Below are 17,354 nucleotides of genomic sequence, written 5' to 3' on the forward strand. Positions count from 1 at the left end.
GTGTGTGTGTGTGTGTGTATGTATATGTGTGTGTGTGTGTGTGTGTGTATGTATATGTGTGTATATGTGTGTTTGTGTGTGTATGTATATGTATGTATATATGTGTGTGTGTGTGTGTGTATGTATATGTGTGTATATGTGTGTTTGTGTGTGTATGTATATGTATGTATATGTGTGTATGTATATGTATGTATGTGTGTGTGTGTGTGTGTGTGTATGTATGTATGTATGTATATGTGTGTGTGTGTATGTATATATGTGTGTGTGTGTGTACCTGACAGTGTTGTGGAAGGTGAGGTATTTCTCTCGGAGCTGGGGCTCGGAGCCCAGAGGCAGGTGCACCTCCAGGTAGCTGTCCCTCATCCTCTTGGCTGGGAGGTCGTTCTGAGACCTCGCCAACATGGACGACAGCGACAGGCGCTCCGACATGGCCTGCTGGTGGTCCCTGGAGTATCACAAATATACAGGATATAAACATAATACCACAGGAAACCACGGACTCTCCAAAACAGAACATGTCTTCATGTGGACGATTAAAGCAACTGTAAAAAAAAAAACAGAAGATTGTCTCTCATTGTATCAGAGAAAAATGGGAATTGGAGATGAACACAACTACGTCAGATACCAAGTGGGAGTCATCATGCAGAGAGGGACATTAACTAACAAATTGTCCCGCCTGAACACATATTTTGGGACTGTCCAAAACTATCAGGACATTGGAAAAACATGTAAATATAACTTCCATTAGAACCATTTTTTTTTGAATTGGGATTAGAAGATGTAGAGGCATCATTACTGAGAGTCCTTCTTCTATGTGCTATGTTTCCATCTATATTTCTCTGGGCTTTTTTCTTTCAAATTGTTTACATTTGTCTCTCCCTTGTGTTGCTGGAGGAATGTTGCTTCTCCCTGCGAGCTGTGAGTGGATGTTAAGGTGATGCTGAAATCCATGGAAATCTCTGGACTAGTTCCCTGTATTGTGTCTCTGACAGTCAGGGTTGTACTGGAGAAACAATACGTGCACGTTTGTGCCAGTAGAACTGAGAGATTTGAAACAACACCCAACATTTTAAGCTATCAGACTCGATGGATAACAACCTCGGTGAAACGAAACTGCACAGCTAGTATTTTGTTTTCTCGGGGCTTTGACACAGATGGTCCGGTACCTCCAGTTAGTGGAAGCTCCCACGATTTCTCTCAGCCTGTTTCGCACTGAAAAACACAGAAAAACAATCAGCTCTTGTGTCTATGTGTGTCTGTGTGTGTGTGTGTGTGTGTGTGTGAGTGTTTGCACCAAGTGTTCAAGGCTATATGTTTCATACTGTCTCTGTAAGAAACAAAGAGGCTGTTACTCTTTTGTTTTCACAGCTGGAGCCTTCTGGGAAACGAGGTCAGTTGTTTTCACCGTTACAGTTTACACACCCGTGCTAAAGTTGATTAAAAAGACGAATAAAAAAACAAAAACATCTTTTGCAAATTGATCTTAATGATTAGAGAGATTTCAGTTAGTCTAATAGCTGGTTTGATTTGCATTGAGAGATTTACGGCCGGGTCTCCATGCCAATCTCTATGTATTGGGAAGAATATGTGATGATGTGTGTGTCTGTGTGTGTGTCTGTGTGTGTAGTTATGCCCCCTATATTTTAAGGAAGAACATTTATAAACAACGTTTACCTCAAATTCAAAAGTCTCTCTTACAAAAGTAGAGCGAGCTGTAGGGCCGCCGCGTCTTTCAGTCGACCAACTGGTGGTTTTGGTCTTAGCCCTATGAGCACATCTCAGGTAAACACAAGACTTAAAGTGGTGCTTTTGCACGATTCTTTGTGGAGAAACTCCGTTTTTCAGACCTGTCCATTTAAGCAACAGATCTATTGGTTGATAAATCATGAGTGTTACATGGACCTTACACCGAGGGGGTCATAAAACTCAGTCCGAGCCGTCTAAAGTCTTCTTCACGTCCCAACGTAATCAAACACGTTTTATATCATCGTGGGTTTGAGGTCTTCAGGTCTGGGACTGAAAACCCAGAGGCAGTAGGACAGATTGTCTTGACATGTGAAATAAAGTCAAATGTTAGTCTTTTCCGAGTCTCCTAGTGTGTGACAAGGTCAACATAAGGTAAAGTGGGCATTTTCTTTATATGGAGGACAGCCCTAGTGATCCGATGAAGCATTAAAACTGTAAAATGTGTGTAATTCTTGCTTATTGAGGCCCAAACAGAGAGACAGTATCAAACAACAAAGAGGAAAAATACATTCATGTGAGAACCAGCAGAAACTGAATATTGAAGCTCCGTGCAACAGAGTGAAGAAGAAGAAGAAGGTTATGAGATGCCAGCACCGAGTGCTGCAGGAGGAGGTTTAGCATGACGGGAACATTACATCCCGACCATACATGAGGCAGAACAGGTGCACAGGAACGAGTAAAGAAAGACAGCGGACGCTCGGTCAGTCGGTGCAGAGGGATGCAGATTACGCAAATTAGAAGAGACCCCCTGCAGGTAGGAGCAGTGTGGCTTAGAGAGGTAGAAATGACTTGTCTCGGGTTACCAACACACACCATTAGACACGTGCAAGAGTGGATTTCCTGTGGAGAGACAAAAATGATTAAAAAAGGTGCAGGAGGAGCCTGGATGGACGTCAGCATGAGGAGGATTTCACACTGGCACGTCAACACGTTACATTTCCTTTCTTTAGAGAGACGCTGAAGAGCTTCCACCTCCACAGGAGCGAGAAATGTGAAACACTTCGCCCCCCCCCTCGCTCTCAGGACAAGCAACTAGCCGCGCCGCCGTCCTCATCGCTCAGAGGGGTTGTGTTCAGGGAACGAGGGATCGGCGTGCGCTCGCACGGCATGTCTCGTGTGCTTTCAGCCTGCGACTCTGCTGTCTGACAACTCTTTTTTGGGGGATTTCTAAATCAACAGTTGGAATTAGGGCTGAATTATTTGGTGAAAATAAAAATAACCAAATTGCGATTTGTTTCAGCAATTTTACGGCACTTTTATACTCAGAAACATATCTTAATGTGGCGTAAATGTTACTTAAATACAGGCAAATATACTTTACGTTGATGGTTTTCCATTTATAATATGCTGCCGTTGTTCTCCGAGTTTCCAAACTGAAACCCAGACTCCGAGTGGCGTTCGATTGTACTTTTTCTCGTAGGAGATCACAAATGTTCGAGTTCCCAGTGATATTTACTACGATATTGTCCTATCCTCTGAAAGTAAGGCTCCACCAATCAAACTTTGATTGATTGGTATCTTTTATTTCGAACATGTGAATAAAACATGGTAATAAAAAACAATTAAACAACAAAATTCATTATTATTTGCAGTTCAAACCTCTTTATACACATGCAAAAAGGAGTAGGAAGAAGTAAAACTTATGTACTCGTGCCCCTTTGATGTCTACGTGTCTTTTAGCATCGAGAACCGATCTGTTAGCAGTGCTTTAAAATCTGTTTACCTTAATGTGTGAAATTAATTTCTTTACTTTTTTAATATGAGGTAACATGAGGCCAAGGATAACTCCGACCCCCCCCCCCCCAACACTGTCTGAATGCATGTGTCCGGAGTCTTGGATCACTGCGTACCTATATGAGAGTCCCCAAAACATAAAGCAGAAGTTTATAGGCTAAATAAAGCAGCGTGAGCTGGCAGCCTGACACCGGAAAATGTGGCAAGATCATTCAGCGACAACGTCAACAGACCGAGGGCCTTTCACAGCCTCCATCCAGGTGTTGCATCAACATCTAACTCCCATGTGCTGACAGTAAACGGCATCAGAGTCCAGAAAAGTGACCCTCTAACATCCTGGCACTTGAAAGGCTGTAACAGCAAAATTAGAGCTGCAAAGGTCATTTGATTAGTTGTCAACTGATAATTATATTTGCTAAAGTCATTTCTAAAACTTCTGGCATTCCAGCAGGGCTGTGTCCTCTCTTAGTTGATTAATCTGTGGTTTTGGTTTTAGCTGACTAAGATTTCTTTAGTCGATTAGTCATTTTTTGTGCTTATTCATAAATAATTACTCTACGCTTTTTGCAGGATTAGTTGTGTAGAAACTCAGTTTTCCAGATGGTTAATTAACTACATTTATCTTGTGTTTTTTTAGTGGGGGGACAAAAACTATAGAAATTTCTCATGTAAAATACCCAAAGTTGTTGTCATTTTGGCATACATTTCTGTGCTTATGTAAACGTTGCTCATAGTACGAAGATGGCTTTTAATAAACTGAGATGTAGGTGTTGGGGCATCCACACTTTTTGGGCCATGGATTGAAGCTTCTTTAAACTGTAGGGACAACTCAGACATTTGAGGACGTCATTTTGGGCTTTTGGGAACACTTGAGACTTTTTAAAACTATTTTTTAACATTTTATAGAACATGCAACAAATCGATGAATCGACGAATAAATAAAGAGATGATAATAATCGTGGCAAATTGACTATAAATCAACGAAGCTGCCTGTTTTTACTCGGACTAACACGTTCTTCTCTAAAAGTAAATGTATTAATTTCTGTGCCTTTTTAGGATATTTTCTATTTGAACCTCTGAAAACATCCTAAATGTGGGGATGGAATCACAGGCCTGGAAGCAGGTCAGACGGCAAGAACTAGAATCCGAATCAACACGGCGAACTTCCTGACAGCACGTCTGGATTAAACCAGGCGGCAGGCGGCTCAAATCCCCCAGAATGCACGGGTGCTGTCTTACCTTCCGCCATGTCGGGCGCCCTGCCAGGCTTGGACACGCCCCCCCCCGTGCAGAAGGACCTGGCCGTGAAGGACGCAGCTGACCGCAGCAGCAGGAACCTGCAGCCAGCATGGGGACATGAGGACATAACAACAACAAACCCTGAGATGACCTTAAAGCCAAAGAGTCCAGTTTCACACACACACGCACCATCCTCTTCTAATTATAACCGGATTTAATCCCGCTGCTCGACAGTCAACAGCTGATCGGGCAGACAGACAGACTCTCGGCGCTCGCTGCATGATGTAAAACTTCTAATATCAGCAGACACTGCAGTTACTCAGCTTCATTTTCATGTTACGCCTTTCCATATTTTGTGTCATATCTACAATGTAATAATTCAAAACTTCAAATAATCTTATTTCAGAGAAATCCCTTTGAGCTAAAACGTTAAGATTTCCAACTATTCTCTTTGTTATGCAACACTTAGCCAGCCTTTTGATTGGTCATCTGCTCCAGGTGGGCAGGACTGGAGTGTTTTTTTTAACATTGTCGGATGCAGTTACATGCTAACGGCGGTAAAAGACGTCATCTTGGCTGCCAACGCTGGTAAAATCTCCCCAATTTTGGGTCGCGTTACCGATAAAACACGTCAGATTGGGTAGTGTTTGGTCCAGAAGCGTTTATCTATCTAAAGTTGGGCTGGGCAACATATCGATTTTATATCAATAGTGTGATATGTGACTAGGTATTGTCTTAGATTTTGGAAACCGTATTGATAGTGTTGTCTTTTCCTGATTTTACGAGCTGCTTTACAGCGGGCGGCTGTGGCTCAGTGGGAGAGCGGTGGCCTGCCAATCGGAAGGTTGGTGGTTCGATACCTGGTCCTGTGTACTTGGGCAAGACACTGAAACCCGACTGTAAATGTGCGTATCTGATGAGCAGCACCTTGTACGGCAGCCAGTGTGAATGTGTGTGAATGGGGAATGTTTCCTGTATGATGTAAAAGCGCTCTGAGTAGTCGTTAAGATTAGAAACGATATATAAATACAGCACATTTGAAGTGATGTCATTTTCTGAACCTACAAGACTGTTTCAGCTGAATCTTTGTCCATCAGAGAGTTCCTTGTCAGCTTGATGTTTAACACAAGTTGCTTCGGCTACGACAGCGGTCTAAGGCCGTTGGGAATAATGTCACGGATCCAGGAGAGGGGGGTAATATTCAAAGAGAGGGGTAATATTCAAAGAGAGGGGTAATATTCAAAGAGAGGGGGTAATATTCAAAGAAAAAAGGTGTACATTTACTACACTGGAAATCCAGAGTTCTCGCGAGAGCACAATTTGAGTTCCTCTGGCATCGAGTAATGCTGCTCATTAACTATGCCTTTGTAGCCGAGCTGCACCAATCACATCGCTGTATCTAATGTAGGCGGGGCCAGATCCAGGCTGCACCAATCACATAGGTGTATCTGATATAAGCGGGGCCAGAGGCGAGTTGCACCAATCACATCGCTGTATCTGATATAGGCGGGGCCAGAGGTGAGCTGAACGAATCACATCGCTGTATCTGATATAGGCGGGACCAGAGGTGAGCTGAACGAATCACATCGCTGTATCTGATGTAGGCGGAGCCAGAGGCGAGCTGAACGAATCACATCGCTGTATCTGATATAGGCGGGGCCAGAGGCGAGCTAAACGAATCACATCGGTGTATCTGATATAGGCGGGACGTGCAATGAGATTTTCAAATGCACACCCTTGATGATGGGCGACTTTCATCACTCGATGCCAGACCCTTAATCTTTGGGACTTGGGCCTCAATTTCCAAGTCCAAGTCATCCACTGGGCCTGACTGGATCCTTTGACGAGCCGTTCCTGGCCCACGGGCTCTATATTTGACACCCTGGTCTAGAGATACAGCAGTTTGGGGAAATTCAAAGATCTTGTCAAAGTAAAAAAAACTAATTAATGCCTTTGGGGACCGACCTTTTCAGAAGTATTTGTTGTAGTCTGTTAGTCATGCAAAACAGCAATATTATCCTTAATTGTCGAGTGTCTGTGGAATCATAATTACCATAATTTGGAATAACATTACTATGATCCCAAAGGCATACAGGGAATCAGCAAAACTAAAAACCAGTAAACTACTGGGAGGTGAGGAGGATTCTTTTTCCAAGCTTTGCCTGACATAGTATCTCCAAATAATGAGATATCTGAGAAACCAAGTCAGTATTTTGAGTTATATTTGATTGAGAACATTTCTCATTGACTTACATTGGCGGAAAAGGGCTTCTATAGCCCACAGTTTCTTTATAAAGGTGTTATAAACACAGTGTTATAAACACGACACACCCTTTGTGTCTACAACGTGTCCCCACCCTGTTTGGGGCCTGGTAACTATCCCCACGCGGAGCTTATGCTTTCTTATTTATACTCATCATAATACACCAAAACATCATCGAAGTAGTTTCTTAGCGTTCCTAACGTCAATCAGCTGGCGTTTAGACATGCTAACAGATGTTAGCAAAGTCCAGGGAGCAGCGTCACAACAGAAGTTTGAGACACGTTTTTGATCCCACTGACCTCGGTGCGAGCATTGTAGTGACCCGGATGTCAAGTAAATGTCCAAATAAAGCCGGTGAGCTGGGTAAGAGGGGACAAAAATCACAGATTCTCCTCTTGAGGGTACTGCGGTGCCAAGGTGCCAGGCAAGTCAGGACCAGAGGAACGACTTCCGTGTTGGTGTTCGGCCACGCCCATTGCGTGATGACGCAAGACGCTACGAGACTGTGCAGCCAGAATAAAAATAAAAACACACAACTAACTAAAAACAAACTGATAGTTCATGTAGGCTTCATAATAAAAGTAAATGTAAAAATATAAAAATATAAAAATATAAAATATAAAATATAAAATATAAAATATAAAATGAAAAATGAAAAATGAAAAATATAAAATGTAAAATTTAAAATATAAAATTATAATATATAAAAATATAAAATATAAAATATGAAATATAAAATAAATATAAAATATAAAAATATAAAATGTAAATACTGCAGAAAAATGAGAGGAGGAATGTGGTGCACAGTCCTGAGAGCAACTACGTACATATTAACATGAGGACAACATGAGGACAACATGAGGGCAACATGAAGACAACATGAAGAAAACATGAGGGCAACATGAGGGCAACATGAGGACAACATGAGGACAACATGAGGACAACATGAGGGCAACATGAAGACAACATGAGGGCAACATGAGGGCAACATGAGGGCAACATGGGGACAACATGAGGGCAACATGGGGACAACATGAGGACAACATGAAGACAACAGGACAACATGAGGGCCACATGAGTACAACATGAGGACAACATGAAGACAACAGGACAACATGAGGGCAACATGAGGACAACATGAAGACAACATGAAGACAACATGAGGACAACATGAGGACAACATGAGGGCAACATGAGGGCAACATGGGGACAACATGAGGGCAACATGAGGGCAACATGAGGACAACATGAGGACAACATGAAGACAACATGAGGACAACATGAAGACAATATGAGGGCAAAATGAGGACAACATGGAGACAACATGAGGACAACATGAGGACAATGAGGGGCGGCTGTGGCTCAGTGGTAGAGTGGTTGCCTGCCAATCGGAAGGTTTGTGGTTCGATCCCCGCCCCTGCAGTCATTGTCGAAGTGTCCTTGGGCAAGGCACTGAACCCCGAGTTGCCCCCGGTGCTGCGCATCGGAGTGTGAATGTGTGTGAGTGTGTATCTGATGAGCAGGTGGCACCTTGTACGGCAGCCCCGGCCACAGTGTATGAATGTGTGTGAATGGTGAATGTTCCCTGTAGATGTAAAAGCGCTTTGAGCAGTTGTTAAGACTGGAAAAGTGCTATATAAATACAGCACATTTACATTTACATTTACATGAGGGCAACATGAAGACAACATGAGGACAACATGAAGACAACATGAGGACAACATGAGGGCAACATGAGGACAACATGAAGGCAACATGAGGGCAACATGAGGACAACATGAAGGCAACATGAGGACAACATGAGGGTAATATGAAGACAACATGAAGACAACATGAGGACAACATGAAGACAACATGAGGGTAATATGAAGACAACATGAAGACAACATGAGGACAACATGGAGACAACATGAGGGCAACATGAGGACAACATGAGGGCAACATGAGGACAACATGAGGGCAACATGAAGACAACATGAGGGTAATATGAAGACAACATGAAGACAACATGAGGACAACATGAAGACAACATGAGGGCAACATGAGGGCAACATGAGGACAACATGAGAGTTAAAAACAAAACATGTCTGTAGAAGGAGATGGCTAAACATTTAAAATTACAATAAGAGACAAAACTAAATAGATTACTCTTCCAACGGTTGCCCGTGCAGTATGTCAGTTTTGTGGCTTTCTTCAGTGTCTATAAGTTTGAGATGCTCAATGTATTCCTTAAATTCACCTTAAAAAGCATGGAAATTCGGGGTTACATGTGTTGTTATGGATGTACCGTCTGCCAGATGAAACCACGCCCATCAATCAATGTGACAGAAGGAAAACAGACGTTGAAGTTAGCCCTGATTGGCTAAGAGAAGGTCAGCCAGGGGAGCCGCTGATTCGTCAGAAATCCGAGAGCTGCGGACGGGAACCAACCGCATTCCAGCACGAACCGGGTATAAGTAGCGCGAGGTAAACAAAGGGGGCTTCAGATGAACGGCAGCGACCCAGCCGAGGGTGATATCTACTGGATGATCTTGTCTCGACAAACGCGTCCGGACCAGAGGCTGACTGTGGGGAAAAGGCCACTCTGAAGCGAATGAAGAAACTTCTAATCTTTCACTTCACATACAGAGGACTTCTAACGAGAGGAAAAAAGAGTAAAAGAAGAAAATGGAGTATAAATTACGAAAGGCTGAACCCAGGGACGTGTCTGATATACTACGACTGGTGAAGGTAGGCCGAGAACCACGACCGCGGTCGTTAAATTTACGTTATTTTCCCGGAACGGTTACGTTGGTAACACGACACTTAAGAGTCGGGCGACGGCGTATAAGTGACGAACCACCCGTCTGTTTGTGACAAAGTGGTCGGTGATAAACGTCCGGTGGGAGATCAGTGTGTCGGTGGCCTTTGTGTAGTGGTACAGCCAGACTAGTCATATCCGGTCTAAGTGCCGGTTCTCCAAATATGGTCAGTCTTACCTTCAGCTTATGTTCTTACCGAGGTCGGTGCTAATGAACCGTTATAACAGCTGTATAACTACTGACCTTACATGAGTAACGCACCGAAATTTGGTTGAGTTATTAGGTGAGTTTTAACCCGCGTGTTGTCGTCACATTCGGGACCCTCTCGTGCCCCCTCGGGTCAAATTGACCCGGGACTTATTTGGGGTTTTCAAAACAACTCGACTTCATGACCTATTAACGGATATTGGCTTTTAAATCTGACCCGAATACCATACAAGGGTTAAACACCCTTTACTCTACAAAATGACTCTTTTTTTTTTTTTTAAATCCATTGTTAAATCCGATCAACAGTCCAAAAGCAAATATATTCAATTAAAATGGTCTGAACAAGAGAAAAGCAGGACATAATCAATAACCGAAGCTGGGGTTAGTTGTTTGCATTTTTGTCGTCTATGAAATTACTTTTAGTGAATACTCAGTTAATAAAATTAACTTTTTTGGCAATTTGAGTGCGACAGGTAAATAAACCCGACTGATATGCACATACATATATGCAATACCAATATATCTATATATCTGTATGTGCGTATATGTCGGCTGAATCGAGCTGAATGCGGATATGACTTCGGGTTACGTGGCTCAACAACTATGAATCATCCCTTTTTTTTAGGACCCGTAACGAAGCCGTTAGTGGAAGCTAGATAACACAGAGTACACACATTAAAATGAAGAAGAGATCCCAGGGTCGTCATCCTGGGGTTAGTTCACCAGGAAGTGAACGAGTGTAAAACTGTCCCTCTGGGTCGTGCGTGGTGTTACAGTTCACTCAAAAGCCATTTCACGGGTTGGTTGTTATGGATTAATGTCAAGTGGTGAAGGTCGGATCGGATGTTTTAAACTCTGAAATACAGATTTGTTTTTGGCTTTTGAAAATTCAGTTTTTTTTTCCGGTGCTAAAGCGACCGTGTTTCCTCCGTTTTTGTTCCCAGGAGCTCGCCAAATACGAAGAGATGGAGCACCAGGTGACACTGACTGAAAAAGGTGAGTTTATTTTACACATATCTTGTTAAATTTACCTTTTTTTTTTTAAGTATTTCCATAAAAGTGTGTGTGTGTGTGTGTGTGTGCATTGTTTTTCATTTAAAATCACAAACAATACGCTGAGACATGAACATATCTCAGGAGCCAATTAAAACGCACAGAGGAGAGATGTGAAAGATCGGAACAACACAACATTGAGTCAGCAACGTTGAGCCGAGTGTAAATCCCAAAAAGGAAAGGGTCCACGTACGAACACACACACACACACACATCATGAGGCGGTTTCCAACGGGTTGCAGGCGTCTTCTCAGCAGCCGTGGCACGTTGTTTAGCTTTTAGAGAGCTGAAGGGCTGACGGGTCCATCAGAATCGGGTCCAGTACCGTTGATCCGGGCAGATGTCGGGCACTCCCAGAACACGTGAAGATAAGTCCCCCTAGTCCTCAGTGGGCAGACGGGCCAGTCCACTTCCACGGGGGTGAGACATGTCCTACGGATGAAACTGTAGTGATTCTGCTACGTGTCACTTCTGGGACGTTAGACCGCACATCACGCCAGACGAGATTGTCGATCAGGTCTGGACAACCGCGTCCCCGGACCTTCTCGATAGGAAGGGCCAATTATTACCAAAAAGTGACACTAGCTACCCCTACCCCAGGTTTTTGGCTGCATGGTGAATGATCTCCGACTAGGATGGACTGTCTCACTGTTGCTTGCTCTGGAGGAGACTACTAGACCTGTTGGGTCCTTGTAAATTCTGGAATGTGGTCTAGACCTCCTCTATCTGTAAAGGGTCTCCAGATAACTCTTGTTATGAATTGATACTATAAATAAAACTGAATTGGATGTGCAACAGACTCGGCCGGGGAACACTGTGTGCCGTGAGGGCTGATCCTAATAGAAGGTAGAAGGAGATAGATGTCTTTAAGATAATAACCCCCCCCCCCCCTCTGTTCCCACTGTGGGGCTGTTTTTGGCCTCCCATCAATCAGGAGTGCTGTATTATTGAATAATGGGGGGGGGGGGGTGCCAGTTACGAGCTATATGGCAGTATGTGTCCACCAATCTCCATGTTTTGATGAGAGATAACGGGGCCAAAGCGTTTGTTTGTTCCAAAAAAAACCTTAACCTATGATGTGTTGTGCATTGTTTCGGTGCTTGAAATTAATCAACCAAAGGTCTTATTTTATGTTATGTGTGATTTTAAAATAGTGAGTAAATGTCTGAAATTACATCACTTTTGGACTAGGCGTTTTGTCAACAAGTGATCGGACGAGGATCGGTCTATATGTATATACGCGTGATGTAAAGAAGTCCTCGTTTCGTGCTTAAAGGTTTCATTTCCCTGCAGAACTCCTTGAGGATGGATTTGGTGACACCCCGTTTTACCATTGCATCATCGCTGAAATCCAAGGAGAGACCAGCAGTGACGGTAAGAGCCGGCCCTCCTCCTCCTCCTCCTCCTCACTAAAAAACCAAAATGTACACCACTCTCAGGAGTCACCTCTGGTTACATCAGAGGAAATGTTCAAGAGCAAGTAACTCCAACACATGACCAGATTACATCACTGACCTGTTCATGAATTATAGTTCGTAAGGTCCTAGTGGTGTTTGAGTTTTCTTAACTTAACCATTTGAATTCAATGTGTGATCAAGGGCTCAAAATGAAACTGGAACATGCAGTTATAGTAATAAAAAAAATAAAAATAAAAAGGGGGAGGGGAGAGAGAGAAAGAGAGGGGGTGACGTGCAGCAAAGGATTTGATCCCTGGCCGCTGCAGGACTCCTGGGTGAATAGAGGTCTAGAGGTCGCCCCCTTCTTGGTGAAATCTATGAAAATAAAACCCCAGATATGAGAAAGATGAGCTAAACTACAACAAAGGATGTTGCTGGTCTTATTTAAAGAGGCTTATGTGGAGTACTTATGTAATATCTGGATGTTTCTACAGGCTGCGACTAATAATTACCAGTCAATGGATTAGTTGTTCAGTCTCTAAAATGTCAGGGTTTCCCAAAAAGCCAGAGAGGACGTCCTCAAATGTTGTGTTTTTATGTCCACAACTCAAAGATCCTCAGTTTCCTGTCCCAAAGGAGAGAAGAATCTAGAAACTAGTCCCATATAACACGCTGACATCACCGTTCCTTTAACGTTACCTCCCAGAGTAACAGTGAGTGTGATGGTATGGCGGTGCTGCTTCCTCCGCCTGCACAGACCAGCGGTGGTAACCTGATCACAGTGCAGCACGCACTGCTTCCTGTTGTTGTAAAATCAACCACAGACACACATAGAAACTGGAGCGTGATGGGGCGAGACGCCCGGCTGCAGGTGCTCCCTCTGCTCTGTAAGCAAGCTCAGATTCTGATCCAGTCTCGACATGCTGCATGGGAAATGTAGGACGCTCCATTCTCTGATATCTGATATCTTTACATTTTAAAAGGTTGTACTTCTGTTTTTGCAATCACACCTGAGGATGGTTTTAACCCTCATGTTGCCCTCATGTCTCCCTCATGTTGTCCCCATGTTGTCATGTTGTCTTCATGTTGTCCCCATGTTGCCCTCATGTTGTCGTCATGTAGTCCTCATGTTGCCCTCATGTTATCTTCATGTTGTCCTCATGTTGTCTTCATATTGCCCTCATGTTATCTTCATGTTGTCCTCATGTTGTCTTCATATTGCCCTCATGTCTCCCTCATGTTGTCCTCATGTCTCCCTCATGTTGTCTTCATATTGCCCTCATGTCTCCCTCATGTTGTCCCCATGTTGCCCTCATGTTATTTTCATATTGCCCTCATGTTGTCCACATGTAGCCCTTGTCACATGATTGATTCCACCCAACGCTCTTTGCCAAGTACAAATCTCTACTTTCATTAATTTTGGGGCGTCTTATTCAATTTTATAGCATTGTAAAACAAATGGAAGTGTTTTAGAAATAGTATTGAGTAAAAGTTGACATATTCCAGTCTGTGATTATCATCAACATCCATTCCTTTAATTTTAGTCTCAATAATTCCTAATTTCTGCTTTTCTAACTCAAACATTAGGTATAATTTCCTAATAAATGAGGTTTATTGACCATAAATTCAAAATATAACTGTAAAACTAAAGTTACACGTAGTGCTAAACGTCAGAAGTGACTGATTTTGTTGATTTTTCAATTTTGATGGGAGGACAACACAGGGGTTGAGGGTGAAAATGTAAGTTTGTTTGGTTTGTTCCAAGTTGCTCTTGAAAAAGAGATCTGGTTCTCAACGAGACTTCCTGTTTATTAGTTATGGATTTATTCCCATCCCAGATCTTTGATAAAAGTCAGACTGTTATTCTTTTCCTTCCCATCTCTGCTCAGTTTTAACAGACAGACGTTCTTGACCCAAGGCGAGCAAAAACACTCATTTGTGTATAAATGTGACTTTCTACCTTGAGCACATTCTCAGTGACTAGAACCACGTAGTCCAGGAGGGAAGTCCACGCCAAGAAGTAGTCTAAAGATGAGGGAGGGGTGTTAAAACTACGTTATGAGTTCGGTGTGGTGGCGGGGCTGCAACTAAAGACTATGTTCATTTCTAATGTTCAATTCTTGCTTAAACGATTAGTTAGTTAAGCTCTAAAATAAAGAACCTGGATCAGTGTTTTTTTTATCATAAATGATAAATATTGTTATAAATCATCTGATAGCATTATAGCAGCAGGACACTCAACCCTTGCCTCGCTGTCTCTGCAGATCCAAAGGTGGTCGGGTTTGTCATGTACTACTTCACTTATGACCCCTGGGTCGGCAAACAGCTCTACCTGGAGGAGTTCTACGTGATGGATCAGTACAGAGGTAAGGAACCCACAACTCCTCTAGTCCAGACCTCCTTTTAATGAGCTGCTTCTTTAGTAACGAGTTGTCTCCTCTGTCTCCCCAGGACTGGGCATCGGCTCGGAGCTCCTGCGCCACATCAGTGACGTGAGTATGTTTTTGCAAAGCTTAGGGGGGGGGGGGTCAGAGGAAATGACTAAACGGGGGGGGTATTCGCCCGATTCCAGACCTTGGAACCGCCACGTTGATCTTAGATCGGGTCAGCGACTCAGGCGTGGCGTGAGCCGGATGACAGAAGTCTCCCAACAAAATGTAGTTAAAGGCTTGATCCCTGAACACACAACTGGAAAGGAAGAAAGCTTTGAAAAGTAAAAAAGGAAGAGTGAGTGGAAGTGATATATAACGGTTTCTAAAAGGCCAAGACACGGTGTGACTCCCCCGTCCTCCCGGCGTTGGAGCGATCTAGTTCATCGTTGTCGTCGATGTGGAACCTAATAAAGCAGGCGGACACCTTAGCGCGGGTAGAACTTTAACCTGATGTGCTTTGGACTCTATTTTTGGGGGAAATGAAGCCGGGAATCAAATTTCACACGGCTAAACGCACAAGATTCGACGCAGAAGCATAAAATGGCCTTTAAGCACTTTGGACGGTGACAAAATGGGGTTGAAAGCCAGACCTTTAGCAGTTCAATGTAAATCTTCTCTAATACTACCAGTTGTAGTTGGGGTGTCTCATTCTGCTTAGTACGCAGATCACTGATTGGATCAAAGCTGTAAATCATGTGGTGGACATCCCTTACTGCAATGGAAGAAGTCTCTTAAAGGTCTCTTTCTTTCACGGAGATTCTAATCAATGAAACAGAAAACCCAGTGGAAAAGAGAACAATCCAAATCTTTCAGCCTTTCTATCATTCTGCTTTCAAAGGCTTTATTTGAGAGAAAATCCCTCCATTTGCAGAGCGTGTGATGCTTTTTTAGTTAGCAGAAAGCCGGCTTTATTACCGGGAGGTGTGCCGTTCGGCAGCTGGGAATCGATGTAGCATCATTATCATCAGGGGCAATACTACAGAAACCCTCATTTATAGGATATTACACCTAATGTTTGAGTTAGAAAAGCAGAAATTAGGAATTATTGAGACTAAAATTAAAGGAATGGATGTTGATGATGATCACAGACTGGAATATGTCAACTTTTACTCAATACTATTTTAAAAAACACTTCCATTTGTTTTACAATGCTATAAAATTGAATAAGACTTCCCAAAATTAATGAAAGTAGAGATTTGTACTTGGCAAAGAGCGTTGGGTGGAATCAATCATGTTATTTTGGGGAATTAAAAAGAACATTGATATAGGACAACATGAGGGCAACATGGGGACGACATGAGGGCAACATGGGGACGACATGAGGGCAACATGGGGACGACATGAGGGCAACATGGAGACAACATGAGGGCAACATGGGGACGACATGAGGGCAACATGAGGGCAACATGGGGACGACATGGGGACGACATGGGGACAACATGGGGACGACATGGGGACAACATGAGGGCAACATGGGGACAACATGGGGGCAATATGGGGACAACATGAGGGCGACATGGGGGTGACATGAGGGCAACATGAAGGGGACATGGGGACAACATGAGGGCGGCATGGGGACAACATGAGGGCAACATGAGGGCAACATGGGGGTTCAAATCTAAACGATGCTCAGACTTACTAGTGAAACCCTGATCCTTTATGACCGTGACCCTGGTCTGTCCTCCAGCTGGCGATGAAGACGCGCTGCACCGGCATGATGTTCGTGGTGGCGGAGAACAACGAGCCGTCCGTCCAGTTCTACAAGCGGCGCGGCGCCGAGGACCTCTCTCAGGAGGAGGGCTGGAGGCTCTTCAGGTTCGACAAGAACAGCCTGGTCAAGATGGGCACCCCGTCCGAGGAGTGAAGGCGGTCCGGCTCGCACCAGGAGGGGCGGGAGACCCGGGAGTCCGAGCTGAGGTCGGAGGGCGTGGCTGCTGTTCCTGACGAGTCATGTAATTGAATCTGATTTTTGGCGCCACTGTAGCTCTCGTGGGTGAGAGGACGCGGTGGCGGCGTCGCAGCAGCCCGCTCGGGACTCGGTCGGCCTCTCGGTCTTCTCTCCGGTCAGACGAAGACGTTCGGCTTTTCAAAAAGGGGAAATTGTGTATCGCGGTAATCTGTTTCTGCACGTAGTTAAAACGTTATAAGCTTCTTTTATTGTTCGTCTTTTGCTTAAAGAGTGCCGCAGTGATGACTCATTTGTCGGCTAAGTTAGCGTTGACCCCGGATCCCTCGACTCTTTCTTCGGGTTAGTACAGGAAACAAAGCTCTGTGGAACAACACGTTTAATACTTAGCTGTTTTAGGCTCTAAAATGAAGAATGTGGATTAGTTAATTTTTTCATGAATGATTAAAACTGATTTAAATCATCATGGTACCGTAGCAGCAGGACTCTTAACCCTTCCCTCGCTGTCTCTGCAGATCCGAAGGTGGTCGGGTTTGTCGCGTCCTACATCACTTATGACCCCTGGGTCGGCAAAGT

The 17,354-nt window shown here is 43.8% G+C and overlaps 2 protein-coding genes across 2 annotated transcripts in view; one reads left to right on the forward strand and one right to left on the reverse strand.

Moving 5' to 3' along the window:
- LOC117937640 (acyl-coenzyme A thioesterase 9, mitochondrial-like) overlaps positions 1–7,490 on the reverse strand; it is a 32,012-nt gene extending 24,522 nt beyond the window's left edge. Inside the window, exons 1-5 of the mRNA XM_034861725.1 lie at positions 7,282–7,490; positions 4,720–4,817; positions 2,560–2,586; positions 1,167–1,212; positions 264–445 (exon numbers count right to left, since the gene is read on the reverse strand). Coding sequence (XP_034717616.1) covers positions 264–445; positions 1,167–1,212; positions 2,560–2,586; positions 4,720–4,817; positions 7,282–7,295 — 367 coding nt within the window. The 5' untranslated portion in view covers positions 7,296–7,490. The remainder of the gene's footprint in view (positions 1–263; positions 446–1,166; positions 1,213–2,559; positions 2,587–4,719; positions 4,818–7,281) is intronic.
- A 1,954-nt stretch (positions 7,491–9,444) lies between these two features.
- Positions 9,445–17,023, forward strand: LOC117937635 (diamine acetyltransferase 1-like). Its single transcript, XM_034861720.1, has 6 exons — positions 9,445–9,712; positions 10,935–10,986; positions 12,337–12,417; positions 14,705–14,806; positions 14,892–14,932; positions 16,560–17,023. Exons 1-6 carry the CDS (start codon positions 9,650–9,652, stop codon positions 16,734–16,736), a joined length of 516 nt encoding a protein of 171 aa, XP_034717611.1. The 5' UTR covers positions 9,445–9,649; the 3' UTR covers positions 16,737–17,023.
- The last annotated feature ends 331 nt before the right edge of the window (positions 17,024–17,354 follow it).

This window comes from Etheostoma cragini, chromosome 22 (genome assembly GCF_013103735.1).
Source record: "Etheostoma cragini isolate CJK2018 chromosome 22, CSU_Ecrag_1.0, whole genome shotgun sequence".
In the NCBI taxonomy this organism is placed as follows: domain Eukaryota; kingdom Metazoa; phylum Chordata; class Actinopteri; order Perciformes; family Percidae; genus Etheostoma; species Etheostoma cragini.

What these genes read in the sequence shown, in the direction of transcription:
- LOC117937635 (XM_034861720.1), top strand. Translation starts at nt 9,650, where the DNA reads ATGGAGTATAAATTACGAAAGGCTGAACCCAGGGACGTGTCTGATATA. An exon ending in ATATACTACGACTGGTGAAG is followed by an intron (nt 9,713 to 10,934) that starts GTAGGCCGAGAA and finishes TTTTGTTCCCAG; the next exon opens with GAGCTCGCCAAATACGAAGA. An exon ending in CGTGATGGATCAGTACAGAG is followed by an intron (nt 14,807 to 14,891) that starts GTAAGGAACCCA and finishes CTGTCTCCCCAG; the next exon opens with GACTGGGCATCGGCTCGGAG.